At 44.7% G+C, this 19,413-nt stretch overlaps 1 protein-coding gene and 1 pseudogene across 5 annotated transcripts in view; both read left to right on the top strand.

The window, feature by feature from the left end:
- Positions 1–12,228: 12,228 nt before the first annotated feature.
- LOC116528878 lies at positions 12,229–12,841 on the top strand (annotated as a pseudogene).
- A 5,444-nt stretch (positions 12,842–18,285) lies between these two features.
- TMTC4 (transmembrane O-mannosyltransferase targeting cadherins 4) overlaps positions 18,286–19,413 on the top strand; it is a 68,700-nt gene continuing 67,572 nt past the window's right edge. The window contains exon 1 of one of the 5 annotated variants that reach the window (XM_032246161.1): positions 18,286–18,406. Coding sequence is in view for 3 of the 5 variants with exons in the window: in XM_032246160.1 (XP_032102051.1) it covers positions 19,212–19,241 (30 nt within the window). In the remaining 2 variants the exon portion in view is untranslated. Of the gene's footprint in view, positions 18,407–18,958; positions 19,242–19,413 lie in introns of those variants that run through there. The other 4 variants (XM_032246163.1, XM_032246160.1, XM_032246158.1 and 1 more) reach the window with 4 other exon arrangements.

Below are 19,413 nucleotides of genomic sequence, written 5' to 3'. Positions count from 1 at the left end.
CTAAAATCAAAACTGTGCACACTGTGGGAAGTAGCTAAAGGAAATGAGGAAACTGAGTACATGTGCCATTTCTGTCTCTAATTTGGCTTTATACAAGGAGAAATTTGGCTAGTTTTCAGAAAATTCAGGGAAGTTTATAGAGGAATTTGTTCAGTTGACCACATCCTTTAATTTAGCATGACTTGCAAATCTTATCATCCACTTGCTGTGCCATCAAGAAGAAGCAGAGGGAAAAAGTGTGTGGTTAAGCCAGTCAATTATGACAAGGTCAGAGAAGTAACTCAGGGAAAAGACGAAAGTCCTGCTGTGTTTCAGGGTCGTTTGGTCAAGGCTCTCAGGAAATATACTAATACAGACCCAGACTCCCCAGCAGGGCAAGCGCTCCTGGGTATGCATTTTATTACTCGATCTCCCCTGACATTAAAAGAAAACTACAAGACGCAGCAGTGGGACCTCGAACCCCTATAAGCCAACTCTTAAACATGGCCTTTAAAGTTTACAACAATAGGGACAGGCAAAAGAAGTGAAAAATAAAAAGTTGTCAAAAACACAATTATTTGTGGCTGCTTTAAGCTGCCTGTCACCTCAGGGTTACCTATGCCAAGAAAGTGTCCTGAGGTCAGTGTCTGGGACCCCCAGATGAGATCTCCTGACCTGCCTCCCAAACATTTTTCTTTTCCTCTTTTTTTGTTGTTGAGACAGAGTTTTGCTCTTGTCACCCAGGCTGGAGTACAGTGGAGTGATCTCAGCTCTCTGCAAACTTCGCCTCCCGGGTTCCAGTGATTCTCCTGCCTCAGCCTCCGAAGTAGCTGGGATTACAGGCATGTGCTACCATGCCCAGCTAATTTTTGTATTTTTAGTAGAGATGGGATTTCACCATATTGGCCAGGCTGGTCTCGAACTCCTGACGTCAAGTGATCCACCCTCCCTGGCCTCGCAAAGTGCTGGGATTACAGACATGAGCCACTGCACCCAGCCCCAAACATTTTTCTCTGGTGTCTCTACTGAGTGAGTTCTCTCCAGCAGCTCAGGGACTTTGAGGTCTCTCCCTAGAGCAATGCAGTTCATCGCCTCCATTCCTTATTTGATGCTGCAAGATCCCCTTCCCTGTCTTGCCCTGTCTTCCATGCCTATTGGGGCAAACAAAATTTGGCCAGCAGACAAGTCCCAATATTATAAATAACTTATAAATGGTTATGTTGTATAGGTCACTTCATTTGTGTGATGTGTGTTATATCCAGCATGCTATCCAATTGGCTTATATGTAAAAGAGTGCTTATAAGCTAAACAAATAAAAATAGTCTAAATTTATTAGTTTAAAAAATATGTGTCTTCTAAAATTTAAGAATTTTACCTAGCTAAGCCACTGATGATTCACAGGCTTTAAATGGTTAAATGGCTTTGAGTAGAGAATTATTTGTGTGGCTTAAAATCTTAAAATTGTAAAATGGTTCTCATCTTTTAAAATACCAATGGGCAATTCTTGCTCCCTAGGTTTATATAGAATATGTCAGAAAAGATGTATTTTTTATTGTGAAAAATTTTATTGGAAAAAAGAATAATTCTTGTTTAATTCAGAAGTTATTAAAAGGAAGGATCAAATAGGAGAAAACCAGTCAGTAGAAAAGGGAAGTGTGAGGAGAGTTATGGATGGAAGGTTTATTTTTTGTAGGCAGAGATGTGGAAAAACAGTGATTTTATATGAAGAGGGATTTTGTGTGGCAGGTTCCTGTTTTAAAATAAAGTGACTGGTTGTTTGGGAGGGAGGTGGTACAGGACAGGTTGGAGGATCCAGCCATGTCATTGAATGGTCTGTGTGGGTCATAATGGGGTTGTGAAAGGGAATTTGTGACATGAGTTTTGTGTGTGATTAAGATAGCTGTGATTAAAGGGAATTGTTTGTGGTAGATTTTCTAGAAAAATGGCCTATGTGTTGGAACTGGGTTTTCTGAAAGTATTAATTTGTCAAATTATCAGAAATGTTGCTTTTCAGTTCCATGATCTATTTCTTTTAAAAGCTTTTCAAATTTGTGTCTTGAATATTCAGTTGTTACTGTGTCTTGCTGCTTTCAGCTTTTTCTTCCTGTGAGAAGGCCTGAAATAACTCTTTCCTTTAGTCTTTTCGTCAGCTTCTATGACTTTTTCTCCTGTTTCTGACTATTGCTGTGGCTTAGAGGTCTGGAGGAGCAGTGTTTTCCCCCAATATAGCTTGATTCTATGATCTTAGTGTCTTAGTCTGTTCTCACACTGCTGTTAAAGACATACCCGAGACTGGGTAATTTATAAAGGAAAAAGGTTCAATAGACTCACAGTTCCACATAGCTGCGGAGGCCTCACAATTATGGTGGAAGGCAAAGGAGGAGCAAAGTTATGTCTTACACGGTGGCAGGCAAGAGAGCGTGTGCAGGGGAACGTTCCTTTTATAAAATCATAAGATCTTAAGAAACTTATTCACTATCATGAGAACAGCACGGGAAAGACCCACTCCCATGATTCAATTATCTCTACCTGGCCCCTCCCACTATATGAGGGGATTATGGGAGCTGCGATTCAAGATAAAATTTGGTGGGAACACAGCCAAACCATAGTACTTGTTTTTCTTGATATATAACCTTATTTGTGGCTTTTGGCTTTTGACTCTTACATTGCTTAAAAACATTTCAAGGGCTAATGAGTGCCCACTTTCATTCACATCTCACCTGAAATATTTAATTGATTGTAAGTCTTTTGACTCTAAGTTCCTTAACCAAAGGGAATAAAAAAAAATAAAAATAAAAAACCTAAAAACTGAATTCAGACCGTGATTGAAAATAGAGTATCAGAAATGCCTCACTATGCCCTTCCTTAAATTTTAGGCCAGGTTTAAAAGGCCTTTCAAAATTACAAAAATAAAGTGTTGCCCTTCTCCCCACCACCCAAAAAAGAATAGCTTCTCTGTTCAAACAGAAGACTTAGTCTTACTAAAGACAACAACAACAAAAAAAAATTAATCTCTCAAGGATTGTATTAGTTCATTCTCACACTGCTATGAAGAAATGCCCATTGACTCACAGTTCCATGTGACTGGGGAGGCCTCAGAAAATTTGCAATCATGGTAGAAGGGGTCTGTTCACAGGGCAACAGGAGACAGAATGATGTCGAGCAAAGGGTGAAGCCCCTTATAACAACCACCAGATCTTGTAGGAACTCACTCAACAGCTTGGGGGAAACTGTCATGCTGTGGGAAACTGTCCCCATGATTAAATTATCTCCACCTGGTCCCACCCTTGACACATGGGAATTATTATAATCCAAGGTGAGATTTAGGTAGGGACACAGAGCCAAACCGTATCCTTCTGCCCCAAATCTCATGTCCTCATATTTCAAAACACAATCATGCCCTCCCAACAGTCCCTTAAAGTCTTAACTCATTCCAGAATTAACCCAAAAGTCCAAATCCAAAGTCTCATCTGAGACAAGTCCCTTCCTCCTATGAGTCTGTAAAATCAAGAGCAAGTTAGTTATTTCCCAGATACAATGTGGGCATAGGCATTGGGTAAATATACTCATTTTAAACTGGAGAAATTGGCCAAAATGAAGGGGCTACACGCCCCATGCAAGTCTGAAATCCAGCAGGGCACTCAAATCTTAAAGCCCTGAAATGATCCCTTTCAACCCGTGTCTCTCATTCAGGTCACACTGATGCAAGAGGTGGGCTCACATTGCCTTGGGCAGCTCTGCCCCTGTGGCTTTACAAAGTACAGCCCCCTTCCCAGCTGTATTCACAGTCTGGCATTCAGTGTCTGTGTCTTTTCTGGGTGCATGGTGCCAGCTGTCAGTGGATATACCATTCTGGAGTCCAGAGGATGATGGCCCTCTTCTCACAGCTCCACTAGGGAGTACCCCCAGTGGGGACTCTGTGTGGGGGCTCCCATCCCACATTTCCCTTCTATACTGCTCTAGCAGAGGTTCTCTGTGAGGGCTCTGCCCCTGCAGGAAACTTCTCCCTGGACACCCAGGCATTTCCATACATGCTCTGAAACCTAGGTAGAGGTTCCCAAACCTCAATTCTTGACTTTTGTGCACCCACAGGCCCAATACCACATGTAAGCCATCAAGGCTTGAGGCTTGCACCCTCTAAAGCAATGGTCTGAGCTATACCTTGGCCCCTTTAAGCCATGGCTGGGACATAGACATCAAGTCCTAAGACTGCACAAAGCAGGAAGGCCTTGGGCCTGGCCCATGAAACCATTTTTTCTCCTTCGGCCTCTTGGTCTGTGATGGGAGGGGCTGCCAGGAAGTTCTCTGACATGCATTGGGGACATTTTCTCCATTGTCTTAGTGATTAACATTTGGCTCCTTGTTAGATATGCAAATTTCTGCAGCTGGCCTGAACTTTTCCTCAGAAAATGAGTTTTTCTTTTCTATCACATTGTCAGCCTGCAATTTTCCAAACTTTTATGTTCTGCTTTTCTTTTAAACATACATTCCAATTCCAAACCATATCTTTGTGAATACATAAAACCAAATGCTTTTTAATGGCACCCAAGTCACATCTTAAACATTTTGCTGCTTAGAATTTTCTTCCAACAGCTACCCTAAATTATCTCTCTCAAGTTCAAAGTTCCACAGAGCTCTAGTGCAAGGACAAAATGCCACCAGTCTCTTTGCTAAAACATAGCAAGAGTGACCTTTATTCCAGTTCCCAACAAGTTTCTCCTCTCCATCTGAGACCACCTTAGCCTGGACTTCATTGTCCATATCACTATCAGCATTTTTGTCAAAGCCAATTCAACAAGTCTCTAGGAAGTTCCAAACTTTCCCACATCTTCCTATCTTCTTCTGAGCCCTACAAATGGTTCCAACCTCTGCCTGTTACCTAATTCCAAAGTCACTTCCCTATTTTCAGGTATCTTTATGGCAGCACCCCACTCCTGGTACGAATTTCAAGATCAAGCATAACCAAAATAAAAGGGCCCTTATCAGGTATTATTAAGTACCTCCACTGCTGTTAAACTTCAGAGAATCAGCAGCTGGGCACACTTGTCCAAGATTAAGCCTGTAATGAGTCCTGCAGGCATAAGAGGACTACATGACCAATATTTATGAACCTGTAGAAGACTTAAAGCTGTTGTTTCATAAATGCGCAAATAAATAGCATGACAAGGAATATGTGCCATAATAAACCACACCTAATATTCTCACCTAGTTTTTACCTTTCCTAAGACCTATGATAGCTATTTTATTATCACTAATTTTTGCCCCTTGCTTGTATATTCTCTTAGTTAAGTTTGTGTTTTCTATACTAAAACAATTCCACTTGAAGATGATGCTGGCACAATGCTTCCAACACATCCTTTCTTCTGATGTGGAGAATGAAAACAACCTGCCATTGGGTCCCTTAGATTAGGTATCCAGAGATTTTTACTCCTCCAGTGCCAGGCAGGGCCTATGCCCAGAAACTCAGGAAGAAGCGGTTACAAAAGATAGACCTCCACCTTTCTACACCCCCCTTAAGATTAAGAAGGGGTATCTAATCTCTGAGGAAGGAATGCAGTAGGATACTGGCAAGACTTGTTTTCTCATCACAACCGTGCTGACCAAACAAGACCCGGTCCAGATGGGGTGAAATGAAGAAACTAGCAGGAACCAGCAGATGGTGATGAAAGTGATCCCTAGCTGCCCTCATTGCTCATTAGCATAAGTATTCCCACCAGCTTGATGACTGCTTACAAACGCCATGGCAATGACCCGGAAATTTCCATCTTTTTCCATGTCAAGAACCTGGAAGTCACAGCTCCTTTCCTTAAAAGTTCTAAATAATCCACTTCAATGTGCAATAATCTGCCCCCAAATTTGCATGTGCTTGAAAGTGGGTATAAGTGAGAATAAACACAGTTGCTAAGAACCCATATGTTGCTGACTCTGGGCACACTGCCTGTGAGTTAGCCCTGCTCTGCAAGGAGAAGTACCCTTCAATAAAAGATTAGCTAACACCACCAGCTCACCCTTGAATTCTTTCCTGGGCAAAGATAAGAATTTTCCTGAGCTAAGCCCCAATTTGGGGACTCGCCTGTCCTGCATTGGATGGATGGATGGATGGATGGATGGATGGATGGATGGATCGATGGATGGATGGTTGGATGGGATGAATGGATGAATGAATAGATAGATGATAGATAGATAGATAGATAGATCGATAAATAGATAATAGATAGACAGACAGATAAAGAGATTCCAAATCAATCTCTCTCCCATTTGGGTTCTTGATGGCCATCAGTGGACTTCATCAGGGTTGGGACCATCTTAATTTATCAGAAAGACTTTGATAAGTTGATATCTCATCAGTGAAAGGTAGGAGATGAATCTTAATCTTCTTCATCTCCCATTTACACCTATCCTAATTTAGTAATCATCCCTGTCAACCAGGATTTTTAGAAGAAAGTCTAGTCAAAAAAGCTCCTATTAAATGAATATAGAATCTTCCCTGTGGTAGGGTAATGGAGCAGGGTAATGAATCCCTACTCATCTAACATTTGTAGTATTAACAAGGGCTCCAGCCAGGCTTGGTGGCTCATGTCTGTAATCCCAGCATTTTGGGAGGCCAAGGCAGGCAGATCACGAGATCAGGAGTTCAAGTCCAGCCAAGCCAACATGGTTAAACTCCATCTCTACTAAAAATACAAAAATTATTTGGGCAAGGTGGCATGCGCCCATAATCTCAGCTGCTCAGTAAGCTCAGGGAGGAAAATTGCTTGAACCTGGGAGGTGGATGTTGCAGTGAGCTGAGATCTTGCCATTGCACTCCAGCCTGGGTGACAGAGCAAGACTCTGTCTCAGAAAAAAAAGGGGGTCCCCCCACTTCCCCAAAAAAATTTTGCAGAAACTTGCTGCAGAGGCTAACCTTGATAAGTGCTAGTAACTTCTCTGTTAAAAAACAACAACAACTAAATTCTGCCCAATGGATATCCTATGAAAAAGCTTTTATTTAAACATAAAATGGGAGGGGTGGAGAGCTGCCCATATAACTTAAAATTCCCTCCCCTGTTCTTAACGCATGCCAAGACTGACTCTCGTGAGTCTGTATTAATAACTCCAGGGACATGTTACACACAAAAACAGCTCATGAAAATGATTTTTCCCAAAATAGTAACTGAGCAACTAGAGACTTGCACTGGAAATCAAGTCTTTTGTATCATTACATTCAAGCATTTTTATTTGATCCATTTCTTACATTTTTTATTCGAAACATATGTAATATCTTTCCTGTGTATGGCATCATTAAATATAGAGCTAGCTCCAGCTGAATGTCTAATGACATGTATGAGATGCCAGTGGAAAGAGAGACTGGGAAAGTAAGCAACTACCTGTGGTAAGAAAAGTACTTAAAACCTGGAAATAAGGCAAAAGAGTAGGTAGGATGTCTTACAAGGTATACTGAGTTGAATAATCACTCCTTCAAAAAAAAAATTTCATGTTCCTCCCGGAATCTTGGAATGTGACCCTATTTGGAAGTAGGGTTTTGCAGATGTAATTAGTTAAGATGAAGTCACACTAAAGTAGGTTGGACCCTAAATCCAATATGACTGGTGTCCTGAATAGCACCATGTGATGACAGAGGTAGAGGGTGACATGTCTACAGGGCAAAGAAGATTAATCTATTCTCACATTGCTATAAAGAATTACCCAAGACTGGGTAATTTACGAAGAAAAGAGGTTTAATTGGCTCACAGCTCCATAGGCTGTATAGGAAGCATGGCTGGGGAAGCCTCAGGAAACTTATAATCATAGCAGAAGGTGAAGGGGAAGCAGGCCCGTCATACATGGCTGGAGTAGGAGGAAGAGAGTGAAGCAGGAGGTGCTACATACTTGTAGACATCAGGACTTGTGAGAACTCACTCACTATTATGAGAACAGCAAGAGGGAAATCCACTCTCATGATCCAATCACCTCCCACAAGGCCCCTCTTCAAACGTTGGGGATTACAATTCAATGTGAGATTTGGCTGGGGCACACACCCAAACTGTATCAAGGGCCAGCAGCTACCAGAAGCTGGGAGATAGGCATGGGACAGATTGTCCCCCGGAGCCTCCAGAAGGATGCAATCCTACCAATACTTTGATTTCAGATTTCTAGCCTCTTGAGAGAATAAATTTCTGTTGTTTTAAGCTACTCAGTCAGTTATAATTTGTTATTACAGCTCTAGGAAACTAATACCCTAGGCTATTGTTTAACAGGTTTGCCCAAGTGTTATTAAATTTTTTAGGGGGCTGTGACTTTGTTTTTTCTACTTATTATAGTAGGTAAGGGTTCAGGCTCTGTAAAGTTACATGTTAATTTGTAGACCTTGCCAAGTGGAGATGCAAATAAATTTTGTCTAGTGAAAAAGATAACCCTAAAGGTAATATTTTAATACCCTGTAGAGCATTAACCAGTTTTACTTCAAATTCAGTAGACATACCAGAATGTGTTTTCTGGTGGAGACAGTTCTGATCCTTCTAATTTTCATTTGAATTGGTTTTACCACCTGTTCCCTCATTAGAAAGTGAAATAAAAGTCTTGATGCTTCTTTATTATATATACAGATTAGTCATGTTTTTAACTTTTTTGAAATTATACTTTAACAACCCGAAATCTTCACACATCATCTTTCTGAGGCGGTCTGGTTCAATGTATCTCTGAATGGAGTAGTACATTCTTTCCTCAGTGCATTCTTCAGTAGGCTTGGTCAGTCTATGCTTGAAGATTTTACTTGATGGATTCGTGGACTCATGATTCATGTTTGTTTGTTTTTTAATTTCAATAGGTTTTTAGGGGAACAGGTGGTATTCGGTTTGATTACATGACTAAGTTCTTTATCAGTGATTTCTGAGATTTTGGTGCACCCATCACCCGAGCAGTGTACACTGTAGTGTACAGCCAATGTATAGTCTTTTATCCCTCATGACCCCTCCCAGTCTTTATCCCAAGTCCTCAAAGTCCATTGTATCTCTTTTTTATTTTTATTTTATTTTTGAAAGAGGCTTACTCTGTCATCCAGGCTGGAGTGCAGTGGTATAATCTTGGCTCACTGCAACCTCCACCTCCCGGGTTCAAGCGATTCTACAGCCTCAGCCTCCCAAGTAGTTGGGACTACAGGTGCCCACCATCACACTCGGCTAGTTTTTTGTATTTTTGGTAGAGATGGGGTTTCACCATGTTGGTCAGGCTGATCTGAAACTCCTGACCTCAAGTGATTTGCCTGCCTGGGCCTCCCAAAGTGCTGAGATTACAGGCTCGAACATCCTCATAGCTTAGCTCCCACTTATGAGTGAGAACATATCATGTTTGGTTTTCCATTCCTGAGTTACTTCACTTAGAATAATGGTCTCCAGTTTCATTCAGGTTGCTGCAAATGCCATTATTTCATTCCTTTTTATGGCTGAGTAGTATTCCATGGTGTATATATATATACCACATTTTCTTTATCTACTCCTCGATGGATGGGTGTTCGGGCTGGTTCCATATTTTTGCAATTGCAAATTCTGCTGCTATAAACATGCATGTGCAAGTATTTTTTTCATATAATGACTTCTTTTCCTCTGGATAGACACTCAAGAGTAGGATTGCTGGATCAAATGGTAGGTCTACTTTTAGTTCTTTAAGGAGTCTCCACACTGTTTTCCATAGTGGTTGTACTAGTTTACATTCCCATCAACAGTGTAAAAGTGTTTCCTTTTCAGCACACCCACACCAACATCTATTTTTTTTTTTTTATTATGGCCATTCTTGCAGGAGTAAGGTGGTTGCACTGTGGTTTTGATTTGTGTTTTCCTGATCATTAGTGATGTTGAGCATTTTTTCATGTTTTTTGGCCATTCATATATCTTCTTTTAAGAATTGTCCATTCATGTCCTTAGCCCACTTTTTGATGAGATTGTTTGTTTTGTTCTTGCTGATTTGTTTGGGAAACTCATGATTGTGTTTATGGTAAATTGTTGAATTGCTGGGCATCTATAATTAGAAAATTAGTTCTCAAACTAAGGGAAAATCTCCTTCCAACTTCTACCCATTACTTTGAATTGTGCTTTTGAGAGCAGCACAGAATCTGAAAGCCCTTAGGATATTTGATATTATACTCTTCTTGGTTTTTTCTCCCCCAGGCTAAATATCCTTAGATCCCTCTGAACACTAGAATGTTCCTCATGTATTTTGTCATCCTATTGAATTCCGGAACTGAATTAAATTCAACAACCCCCCTCCTTTTTCTTTTTAAGCTTCTACTGTGTTCAGTGCTGTGCTAAGTACTAGAAAAGGAACCAGATGAGAAAACACTACACTTATAAGGGAATCTTTGCAAGAGCAATTAACAGATTGGAAAGACTCAGTAGCTTTATGGGATCCACTGAGGACCCAAAGGAGGGAAAGATTAATTCTACCCAATGATTTAAGCAATACTGGTTTACAAAGAAAGTTCTCCTTGAACTAAGTTCTGGAGGTGGATGGGAAGTATCCAGGTGTGAGGGACATCCCAGGTAAAGGTAGAAAGACGTATTAACCAAAAAGAAACAAAGGTGGGGGGGCAAGAGAAAATTCTCAAATAATCACAAGGTATTAGAGCACCCTCCAAATTCCATGAAAGCGACAAAGATATAAATGTGATTAGTGGGGAAAAATAATAATTATGGAAATAAAACCTGTTCCTAAAAATGTAGGCAGGAGCGTGGTGGTCTGCATAAAGACCACAGAACTTGAGCTAAAGAGCAAGATCTGTCAAAGTTCACTCAGCCCAAACCAAAGAAAAAGGAGCATATTGGGAAGACTGTAACATCTGGAGGAGAAAAGCAAACATTTGAAGAAATAGTAATTAAATGGGAGGCAATTTTGTATGCCAATTTTACGATGGGATTTGGTGTTAGGTTGCCTAGTGCACATCCCAGCTCTGACTCTTGCTCTCCACATGACCTGGAGCAAGTTACTTAATATCACCAAGATTCAACTTCCCCTTCTGTGCCAAACTTCAAGGGGTTGTTAGGTTCTTATAACATAATTAGGTTCATACACATAATGAAAGTGTGTATCATGTGCCTGGCACATACTAAGTTATCAGTGCAAAATAAATTTTATTAATTATTATCTTCTCATGTATCTTAATAGCAATTTAAAGTAAGGATGCTGCAATTAGAAGAGAACAAGACCCAGGGAGGGTTCTTAGAATTAAGTTATCAGAATCTCCTGCTTCATGTGCACATTTTCCCTCTACATGACCTTCTAGGCCTTGGGATCTTCCCTACTCTCCTGGGCCATCAACCCCATGACCCACAAGTCACGGCAGAGACCAAAGTGTCCATTCTCATACCTGGCTCATGCAGACGACTTGTTCTCTCCAATTCTGCTCAGACAGCTAAGATGGAAAGCAGACAGGGCAAGGGATGGTGGGTGGAGCTTAAATTCACCCACAGGTTTGGTTTCCTTGTCTGACATAGATAAATTCTCAAATCTTCTTTCCAACAACCTTCATCTTAATCAAGGTTCCTTCATTTGAAAGGAAGAGAAGCTGTTCAAGGTATCTTAAGGAAAATAGATGGAATACATTGGAAGGAGAGAAGAGCATCTCTTAGAATCATGGGTTAAGAAGATCTAGGAGGGCTCATAAACTAGAGACTTTGGACCTAAGGCACCTCTCTTGGCCTCCCATGCTGCATAGTCTCTGGGCACTGTGTCTTTCTAAACATCTGATTCGTCCTTGTTCTAGCAAACACCCTGCTGCTGGAGAAAAACAGGGTTGCTCCAGCCCTGGCCTTATCCTATCTCATTGAGCACAATCTCTACTGATTAATCTCCTTTAATATGGCTTGGTTAATTCATTCTCTCATGAGAAACTTCACAGACCTCCTACTGCCTATAGATCAAAGCCCAAGTTTCTTATCATGACATCCCATGCCCTCTTCAATCTGGAAAGTTCAACCCTTTTCAGCCTGATTGCTCCTCATGGATTCCATGTCTAGGCTATCTGGATTTCTAGAAACATGGCCACAGCCTTCCAAAATCTCATGCCCATTCATTGCTGGAATACTGTCCCTCCAACAATCCTTTCCCATAAAAATCATACACAAGTGAAAACAAACTCATTTTATCTTTCTGGGCCCATAATTAAACTACATTTTCTAGCACTCTTGCATCTAGACAGTATGACTGCTTTTCTCTAATAGAAAGAGAGTGGAAGTGCCCTTTCCTTTCCTTCTGGTGGCAGCCAGTAGGTAAGCCAAGATGGGTGGATACAAGTACATTCAGGAACTATGGAGAAAGAAGCAGTCTGATGTCATGCACTTTCTTTTGAGGGTCTGCTGCTGGCAGTGCCGCCAGCTCTCTGCTCTCCACAGGGCTCCCCACCCCACCTGGCCTGATAAAACACACTGACTGGGCTACAAGACCCAGCAAGGCTACATTATATATAGAATTTTTGTTCGCCGTGGTGGCCAAAAATGCCCAGTTCCTAATGGTGGAACTTACCGCAAACCTGTCCATCATGGTGTTAAGCAGCTAAAGTTTGCTCAAAACCTTCAGTTTGTTGCAGAGGAGCAAGCTGGATGCCACTGTGGGGCTCTAAGAGTCTTGAATTCTTAGGGTTGGTGAAGACTCCACATACAAATTTTTTGAGGTTATTCTCATTGATCCATTCCATAAAGCTATCAGATGAAATCCTGACACCCAATGGATCACCAAACCAGTCCACAAGCACAGGGAGATGCCTGGGCCGACATCCGCAGGCCGAAAGAGCCGTGGCCTTGGAAAGGGCCAGAAATTCCACCACACTATCGGTGGTTCTCAACAGGCAGCTTTGAGAAGGTGCACTACTCTGCAGCTCCACCATTACTGCTAATATAAGTAAAGTTCATAAAATTCATATCTAATAAGCAATTTAGGACAGTCATGTCTGCTTACAGGTGTTATTTGTCCATTAAAATTTATCTGCAGGTTGTTTCATGAATGCTTTGTCAAATTAAGAAAGTTAAAGTGCAATAATGTTTGAAGACAGTAAGTGATGGTGTACCTTGTTCCTAATAAGACAAACTTTTGTCTTTGCTTTTCTTATTAGGGAGCTATATGTCAGTGTATAAAACATGCTGTGTGGTATAATAGGCTTAAAATAAACTTTTTAAAACAAGAGTTAAAAAAAAAACTCTTTAAGAGAAAATTTAAAAAAGAAGAAGAAAGAAAGAAAGAGAATTGAAGTAATGTGTGTAACTTCCAGGCCAAGGCAGTTAACAGCACAGGTGTCTTTTCAATCTATTCACTCTTTTCTCCCCTCCTCCTAAGGAATAATGCCAAGCAACGGTGAAGCCAGTTAAAGATGAAAGCCTGGAGCCACAACATGGGCGGAGTTTGGGTCCCAGAATGACCGTATGGAGCAGACTGTGCTTGGCTAAGACATGAGAAAGGAAACTTGATCAGGCTTAGTCACTGAGAGTTAGCATTGTTCATAATAGCAGTTAACTACTCTGATGTCACGTCATACCTCAAGACTTTGCTCAAATTTTGTGCCTTCTTATGTCAGTCCTGTAGAAAATGACCCCTCTGTCATCCAAGCTATTTTCTCAGTGCTCCATTTACAGTATTTATCATTTAGCCTTATGTCATACAGGTTGTTTACGTGTTCTCCCTTTCTCCCTAGATGGTACATTTTTTTAAGGACAAGTGTTGAGGTATTCCTTGCACAGTGACCACATTTTAGTCCCTGCTAGAATACTGTGAGAGTTGTTGCTGCTGTCTAGTGTACATGTGTTCCTTGATGAAAGTTCTATCTGGTGAACAGAGGTGGCAAGCAAGAAGGAAATTTGAGAGTCCCCTTACATTCTCCTACGGCTGAGGAGATCTCCTGTAAGGAGTCCTCCAAGTCCAGGGAAGCTGTGTACACCTGGGAGAGCTGTGCCCTGCACAACTCCAGGGGGCTGTATTCATACAAATTATGGTTCACCTTGTGTGCACATTTCATAGCCCAGAGACTTCCCAGACACCAAATCATTTCGACCACCCCCAAAACTGCAACCAAACTAACTAAAAGCAGTTATTCCCAAAAGGCTCAAATGGCTCATCTCCCCCCAACAATTTTTGACATCTGCTCCTCACAAGGGAGAAGGTATAGGGAGACAAAACAATATGTACTCTCTCCTTTGTTCCAGTTCTTTCCATTCCAACATAACCTTATTAGGCAGGTGGGAGGGTCTTTAACTCTGACTTCATCCCTTGGTTGTGTGCCCAGTCTTGGCTTCATTGAGTAACGTACCGGCTGTTTGACCCTGGACCTCTGTGCTTCCTTCCTCATTTGTAGGATGAGGATAATGATATGCACTTGACAGAAGTCTTTTGTGTTTTTCGTTTTTTGGTTTTGTTTTTTTTCTTTGAGACAAAGTTCTTGCTGTGTCACCCAGGCTGGAGTGCAGTGGTGCAATCTTGGCTCACTGCAACCTCCACCTTCCAAGTTCAAGTGATTCTCCTGCCTCAGCCTCCCAAGCAGCTGGGATAACAGGTGCTCACCACCCCACTACCCCCAGCTAATTTTTTTTTTTTTTTGTAGTTTTAGTAGAGACAGGGTTTCACCATGTTGGCCAGGCTGGTCTTGAAATCCTGACCTCAAGTGATCTGCCTGCCTCGGCGTCCCAAAGTGTTGGGATTACAGGTGTGAGACACCATGCCTAGCCGGAACTTTTGTGAGAATTAAATAACACAAGCACAGTGCTGGAGCACACTGAGTGGTCCACCAGCATCTTGCCTTCCATGTGTGGCAGCAACCCCAGAGCTCCTGTCCAAGGGGCTGGGGGTTGCTGTCACATGCAGAAGGCATGATGGGGGCAAGGGGTTGTGGTCAGTGTAGGGGAGCAGGAATAGGGAATTTTTGCTGTGTCTCATCCTTCTTACTAAACCATAAGATTGTAAGAGGTGGAATCAGTGTCATGCTTACCTTCATCTTCTCCACAGAGCCTGTCCCTGCTCTTGGCACATAGGGTTATATCATTTTGGTCATGGCTGGCTCCTCAATTTACAGAACAGAAGAATATTGGATCAAGTCAGGAGACTCCAATTCTAATTCCAGTTTTGCCAATAACATGTAACGCGACTTACAGAGTTGAGCTTCTCTAGGAGAGACCCTGTTGAATGCCTGCTGCGTGGCAGGCACAGTAGCTGCAGGGGTGCAGGAGTTAACTACACAGACATGGTTCTTGCCTTCATGGAACTTACAGTCTAGTGAGATAGTTGGAGATAGACTTTATACAAATGGCCACACTGTCAGTTAATTACAGTTTTAATAAGAGATATGAGAGTATACACAGATGGACCTACAGGTGTTTGGGGTGATAATTCAGGGTTTTCAGAGGAGATGACCCTTGAATAGCAATCTGAAGAATGAATTAAGGCAGCGAAAGCTTGGTCCCCAACCTTTTGGCAGCAAGGACCACTTTCATGGAAGACAGTTTTTCCACGGAGGGAGTTGGGGTGATGGTTTTAGGATGAAGCTGTTCCACCTCAGATCATCAGGCATTAGTTAGATTCTCCTAAGGAACTCACAACTTAGATCCATCCCATGCACAGTTCACAGCAGGGTTCCTACTCCGGTGAAAATATAGTGCTGTTGCTGATCTGATAGGAGGCAGAGCTCAGATGGCACTGCTCTCTTGGCCAGCTCACTTCCTGCTGTGCTGCCTGGTTCCTAACAAGCCATAGACAAGTGCCCATCTGCGGCCCTGAGGAGTTGGAGACCTCTGAACTGGAGGTAGCCAGGTGTGGTGGAAGAGGGGAGGAGGGAGCGCTGCAGGTGCATGTGCACAGCCCAGGACGGAAAGGAGCACAGAGCACACTGGAGGACACGAGATGGCCAACATGGCTGGGGCCTATGGAATGCAGCAGAGAGAAGCATGGGATGACTCAGGAGTAGCAGGCAAGGGGCCTGATCATGATGTGGCACTGCAGATCATGAAAGATTGAGACCTTCAGTCTAAGAGTACTGGGAAGCAGAGGCCTATCAAGAGGGGCCACAGAGGGGGCAAACCATCCTGGGGCAGGAAATAAGGGATAAGGGGTGCGTTGTCTACAGAGCATTGACAATATTAAAACTGACTAAAATTTCATCTGGTTTTTATTTCCACCAGGCACTGGTGATTCTATGTCAGTCAGCAGTGTGCTGGTAAATGTCCAACAGCTGACTCGCTGGGGGAAATAGAAATATGTGCCTATATATACAAACATATATTTATTATAAATGTTTCTGATAAAAAGGATGTGAAATAAACAATACACATATTTAAAAAAAAATAGGCAGATACTCTTTATTGTCAGTTCTATCTTGACTGATTCTCACAGAAAGCTTTGGTTCCTTTTTGCCAAAGGCTTGTGTCTGAATCCATCCAATGCTTGTAATCCAACCATGAGGCGACTAGTGAAATTGCATACCAATCTCCTTTTTGCCAACAAATTTATTGTCCTTAAATCTGATATGTGGTCTGTTAAACCACTTCTTACTCTTTTATAAACTCATTAAACTGCAATATTTTTGTTTCAGCACTAAGCGCAACACATTTTTAAGTTTAATCTGCATTATTAACATTTTCCCCATCACTTTCTTCAGTCTAGAGACCATAAACAAAACAAATCAATCCCTGATTTATGGTTCACAATGTTGGCTAATTTCCACGGTGTAAACACTTCCACCACGGCCCATTACATTCTACCAATGAGACATTACTGAGTGTGGGCCGGGAAGACGCATGTGCAGTAAGTACATCACGAAACGTAATACAGCAAATGGAAGAAAGTGGACAGACTTCAGAAATATTTAAGAAGTAGAGTCTTGGCGATTTGTTAGATGCCGGAGTGAAAGCAGAGTTTGGGAAACACTGAACGGATGGCGGTGTCTTCACTATCACCGAGAGGCAGGAAGTTGAGAGCAAGCAGAAAATGCATGCATTCAGCTTCGGATGGGTTCCATTTGAGATGCTCATTACACACGCAGGAGGAGTAGCTGAATAGGAAGCTAGATAAACGGGTTTGGAGCTCAGAGGAGCAGAAATTAGAGTGGTAAATTTGGGATATACTGGTTTAAGTGTTGACGGCAGGTTAAATCATTCAGGGAAAAATTGTGGAGTAAGAGGAAAGGTGTGAGACCTTGAAAACTCTGTTATTTGGGGATCATCCAAAGCAGATAAGCGCGCCAAGACTGGGGACAGATAGGAAAGTGGAGCACCCTTCCGCCACAGGAAGACGTGTTTCAAGGAGGAAAAAGGAATTTTGCTGAGATCAAATAACATGAGAATGTAAAGTGTCCTTTGGCTTTAGTGATGCGGATGTTACTGGCGACCATTAAAAAGGCAATTTCACTGAGTGTGAAAACGAACACGTGGAGTTGAGAAACCAAAAAACTGGGGCGCCTCCTTCACCAACTTCAGCGATGGAAAGTAGGAGAGGGCGGCAGCTGCAAGGGTGCGTGCAGTAGAGTCTTGAGAATGACGAAATGCCGAGGATGCGGATTCCAGTCCACAGGGAGCAATGGCTCCGATTCTGCGATACCGGAAAAACGGAAGGGGGGGGCTCGGTGACGAGAGGAGGGAACAGGTGTGCAGTTGCGCCGGAGGAAAGTGGAATAAGTTTCTCTTTTTCCTGAAACAGGCGGCAAACACCTCTGAGAGTGGGCGTGTGGGGGGTGTGGTTATCACTAGGGTGGGAGTGGAGGTTCGGGACCAAGCAGCTGGAGCCTGTGGTGAGTGGGCGCGCGCTGGGTGGCTCTGGCCGCCGCAGGGTTCATGCCGCAGCATGGCCTCGGCAGGAAAAACACGGCTTCAGTCAGTTCTGTTGTGAGAAGCAGAAGGCGGGGACACGCACGTTTTAAACAACTCCTCCGGGACAGGAAGAAGTGGAGTTCGGGCTGTTCCGCGGAGACGCTGATGTTCTGCGGGGACCACAGCGCGGGCGAAGCGCGAGACAGGCCAGAAATAGGGTCCCGCGCGCGGACCGCGGAGAAAGAGGGAGGGCCTGCTCCGGCTCCCGCTGCCCGTCTCGCCCGGCCCGACAGGGGCCGCCCCTTCCCGCCCCACAACCCGGCTTCCTTCTCTACCGCCGGGTCCGTCCGTCCCTGCGCCTCCTTCGCCGCCGACTAGCGCCCCCTGGCCTGACGTCACCGGCGTATCCGCCAATCAACTGAGGAGGAACCGGGCTTTGGCCTGAAAGTGACGGGAGCAGCAGCCAATGGTCGGGAGGAGAGGGCGGGCCGAGACGGGTGTTGGGGGGACGCCCGGGCGCGAGGGGAGCTGCGGGCGGTGCGGCGCAGGGGGCGGGGGCGCGGCGGGGGGTGGTGCGCAGGCAGCCCCTCCCCCTGCTAGGTCCGGGCGGGCTCCTGGAGCCGCTGGAGTTTCCGCACCCGGGAGTGAGATGTGGTCGCGGCTCGGGCTCCTTGCAGGTAACGCGCGGGGCGGCCCCTGCAGGGCCGAGAGCGCTGAGGGGCGAGCGGAGTTGGACGCGGAGCGGGCGCCGGCTGCCCGCTGCTGCCGAGTCCCAAGCCCCGCACGGCGGCTCGGGCCTGGGGGCGGCACTGCTGGAGGAGTTGGTTCCGGGACCCGGGCTGCGGCCGGGGCCGGGGTCACGGACGACGCGGGCCCCGGTGTGAGCCACACGCGGGACAAAGGGCACGACGTGGAGGGTGCGCGCCCCGCCTGCCCGCGACCCGCTCGGGTCCCTGCGCTCCTTCGCCCCGGCAGAGGTCGCCGCCCCAGTCCCTGCCGGCTCAGCCGAGCGGGCGCACCCGGCGCCTGCAGTGCGTTCCCGGAGCGGCCATCTGGCCGCGGGGCCCCGCGCCTGGCCGCCAGCTGGCCGCGGCGCAGGCGATGGCTGGGCACAGCCGGGCCGCTTGGCCGCCTGCCCTGGGTTTCGCGGCTGCTCCCCCGCCGTGCTGCGAGCGCCTGCCACTCTACGCTCGGCTGCAGAGCTGAGCGGCGGGAGCGCGGGGCCACCAGCCCGGGCGCCTGGGGCCACCGAGCCGCCGCTTCCCGGCGTGGGCTCGGAGTTTGGGGAAGCCGAGCAGGTGGCGCAGCCACTGCCCACCTCCTGCGAACTCTGCGGGGTTCTGGTCTTGTTGATGTTGTGGCTGTGGGCTGCGTGTGTGTTTTTCTTTTTTTTTTAACCACACACAAAAGAAGGGAGGAGTTAGAGGAACGATCTAGCCACTATGAGTCATCCCACACTTCGCTCTTTCCCCGGGAGAGCAAATGCATGAGGAGAATGTCTTGAGAAACAGAGTAGGGACTGACTAGGTCTCCTCCCTGTCCCCTTTCTCTGCAGTCGCCTCTGCGCCTGGCGCGCCCTGATGAAGCGGGGGCAAAGTGACGGCCAGCGCACCTAGATGGGGGAAATGGCTACAGGCTAGCCAGCTGGAAACTTTCTGGGACAGTGGAACCACACACATTCTTG

Source organism: Sapajus apella, unplaced genomic scaffold (genome assembly GCF_009761245.1).
Source record: "Sapajus apella isolate SASKATOON/1434 unplaced genomic scaffold, GSC_monkey_1.0 scaffold60, whole genome shotgun sequence".
NCBI classification, from domain to species: domain Eukaryota; kingdom Metazoa; phylum Chordata; class Mammalia; order Primates; family Cebidae; genus Sapajus; species Sapajus apella.
This window is presented reverse-complemented; position numbering and strand designations above follow the sequence as displayed.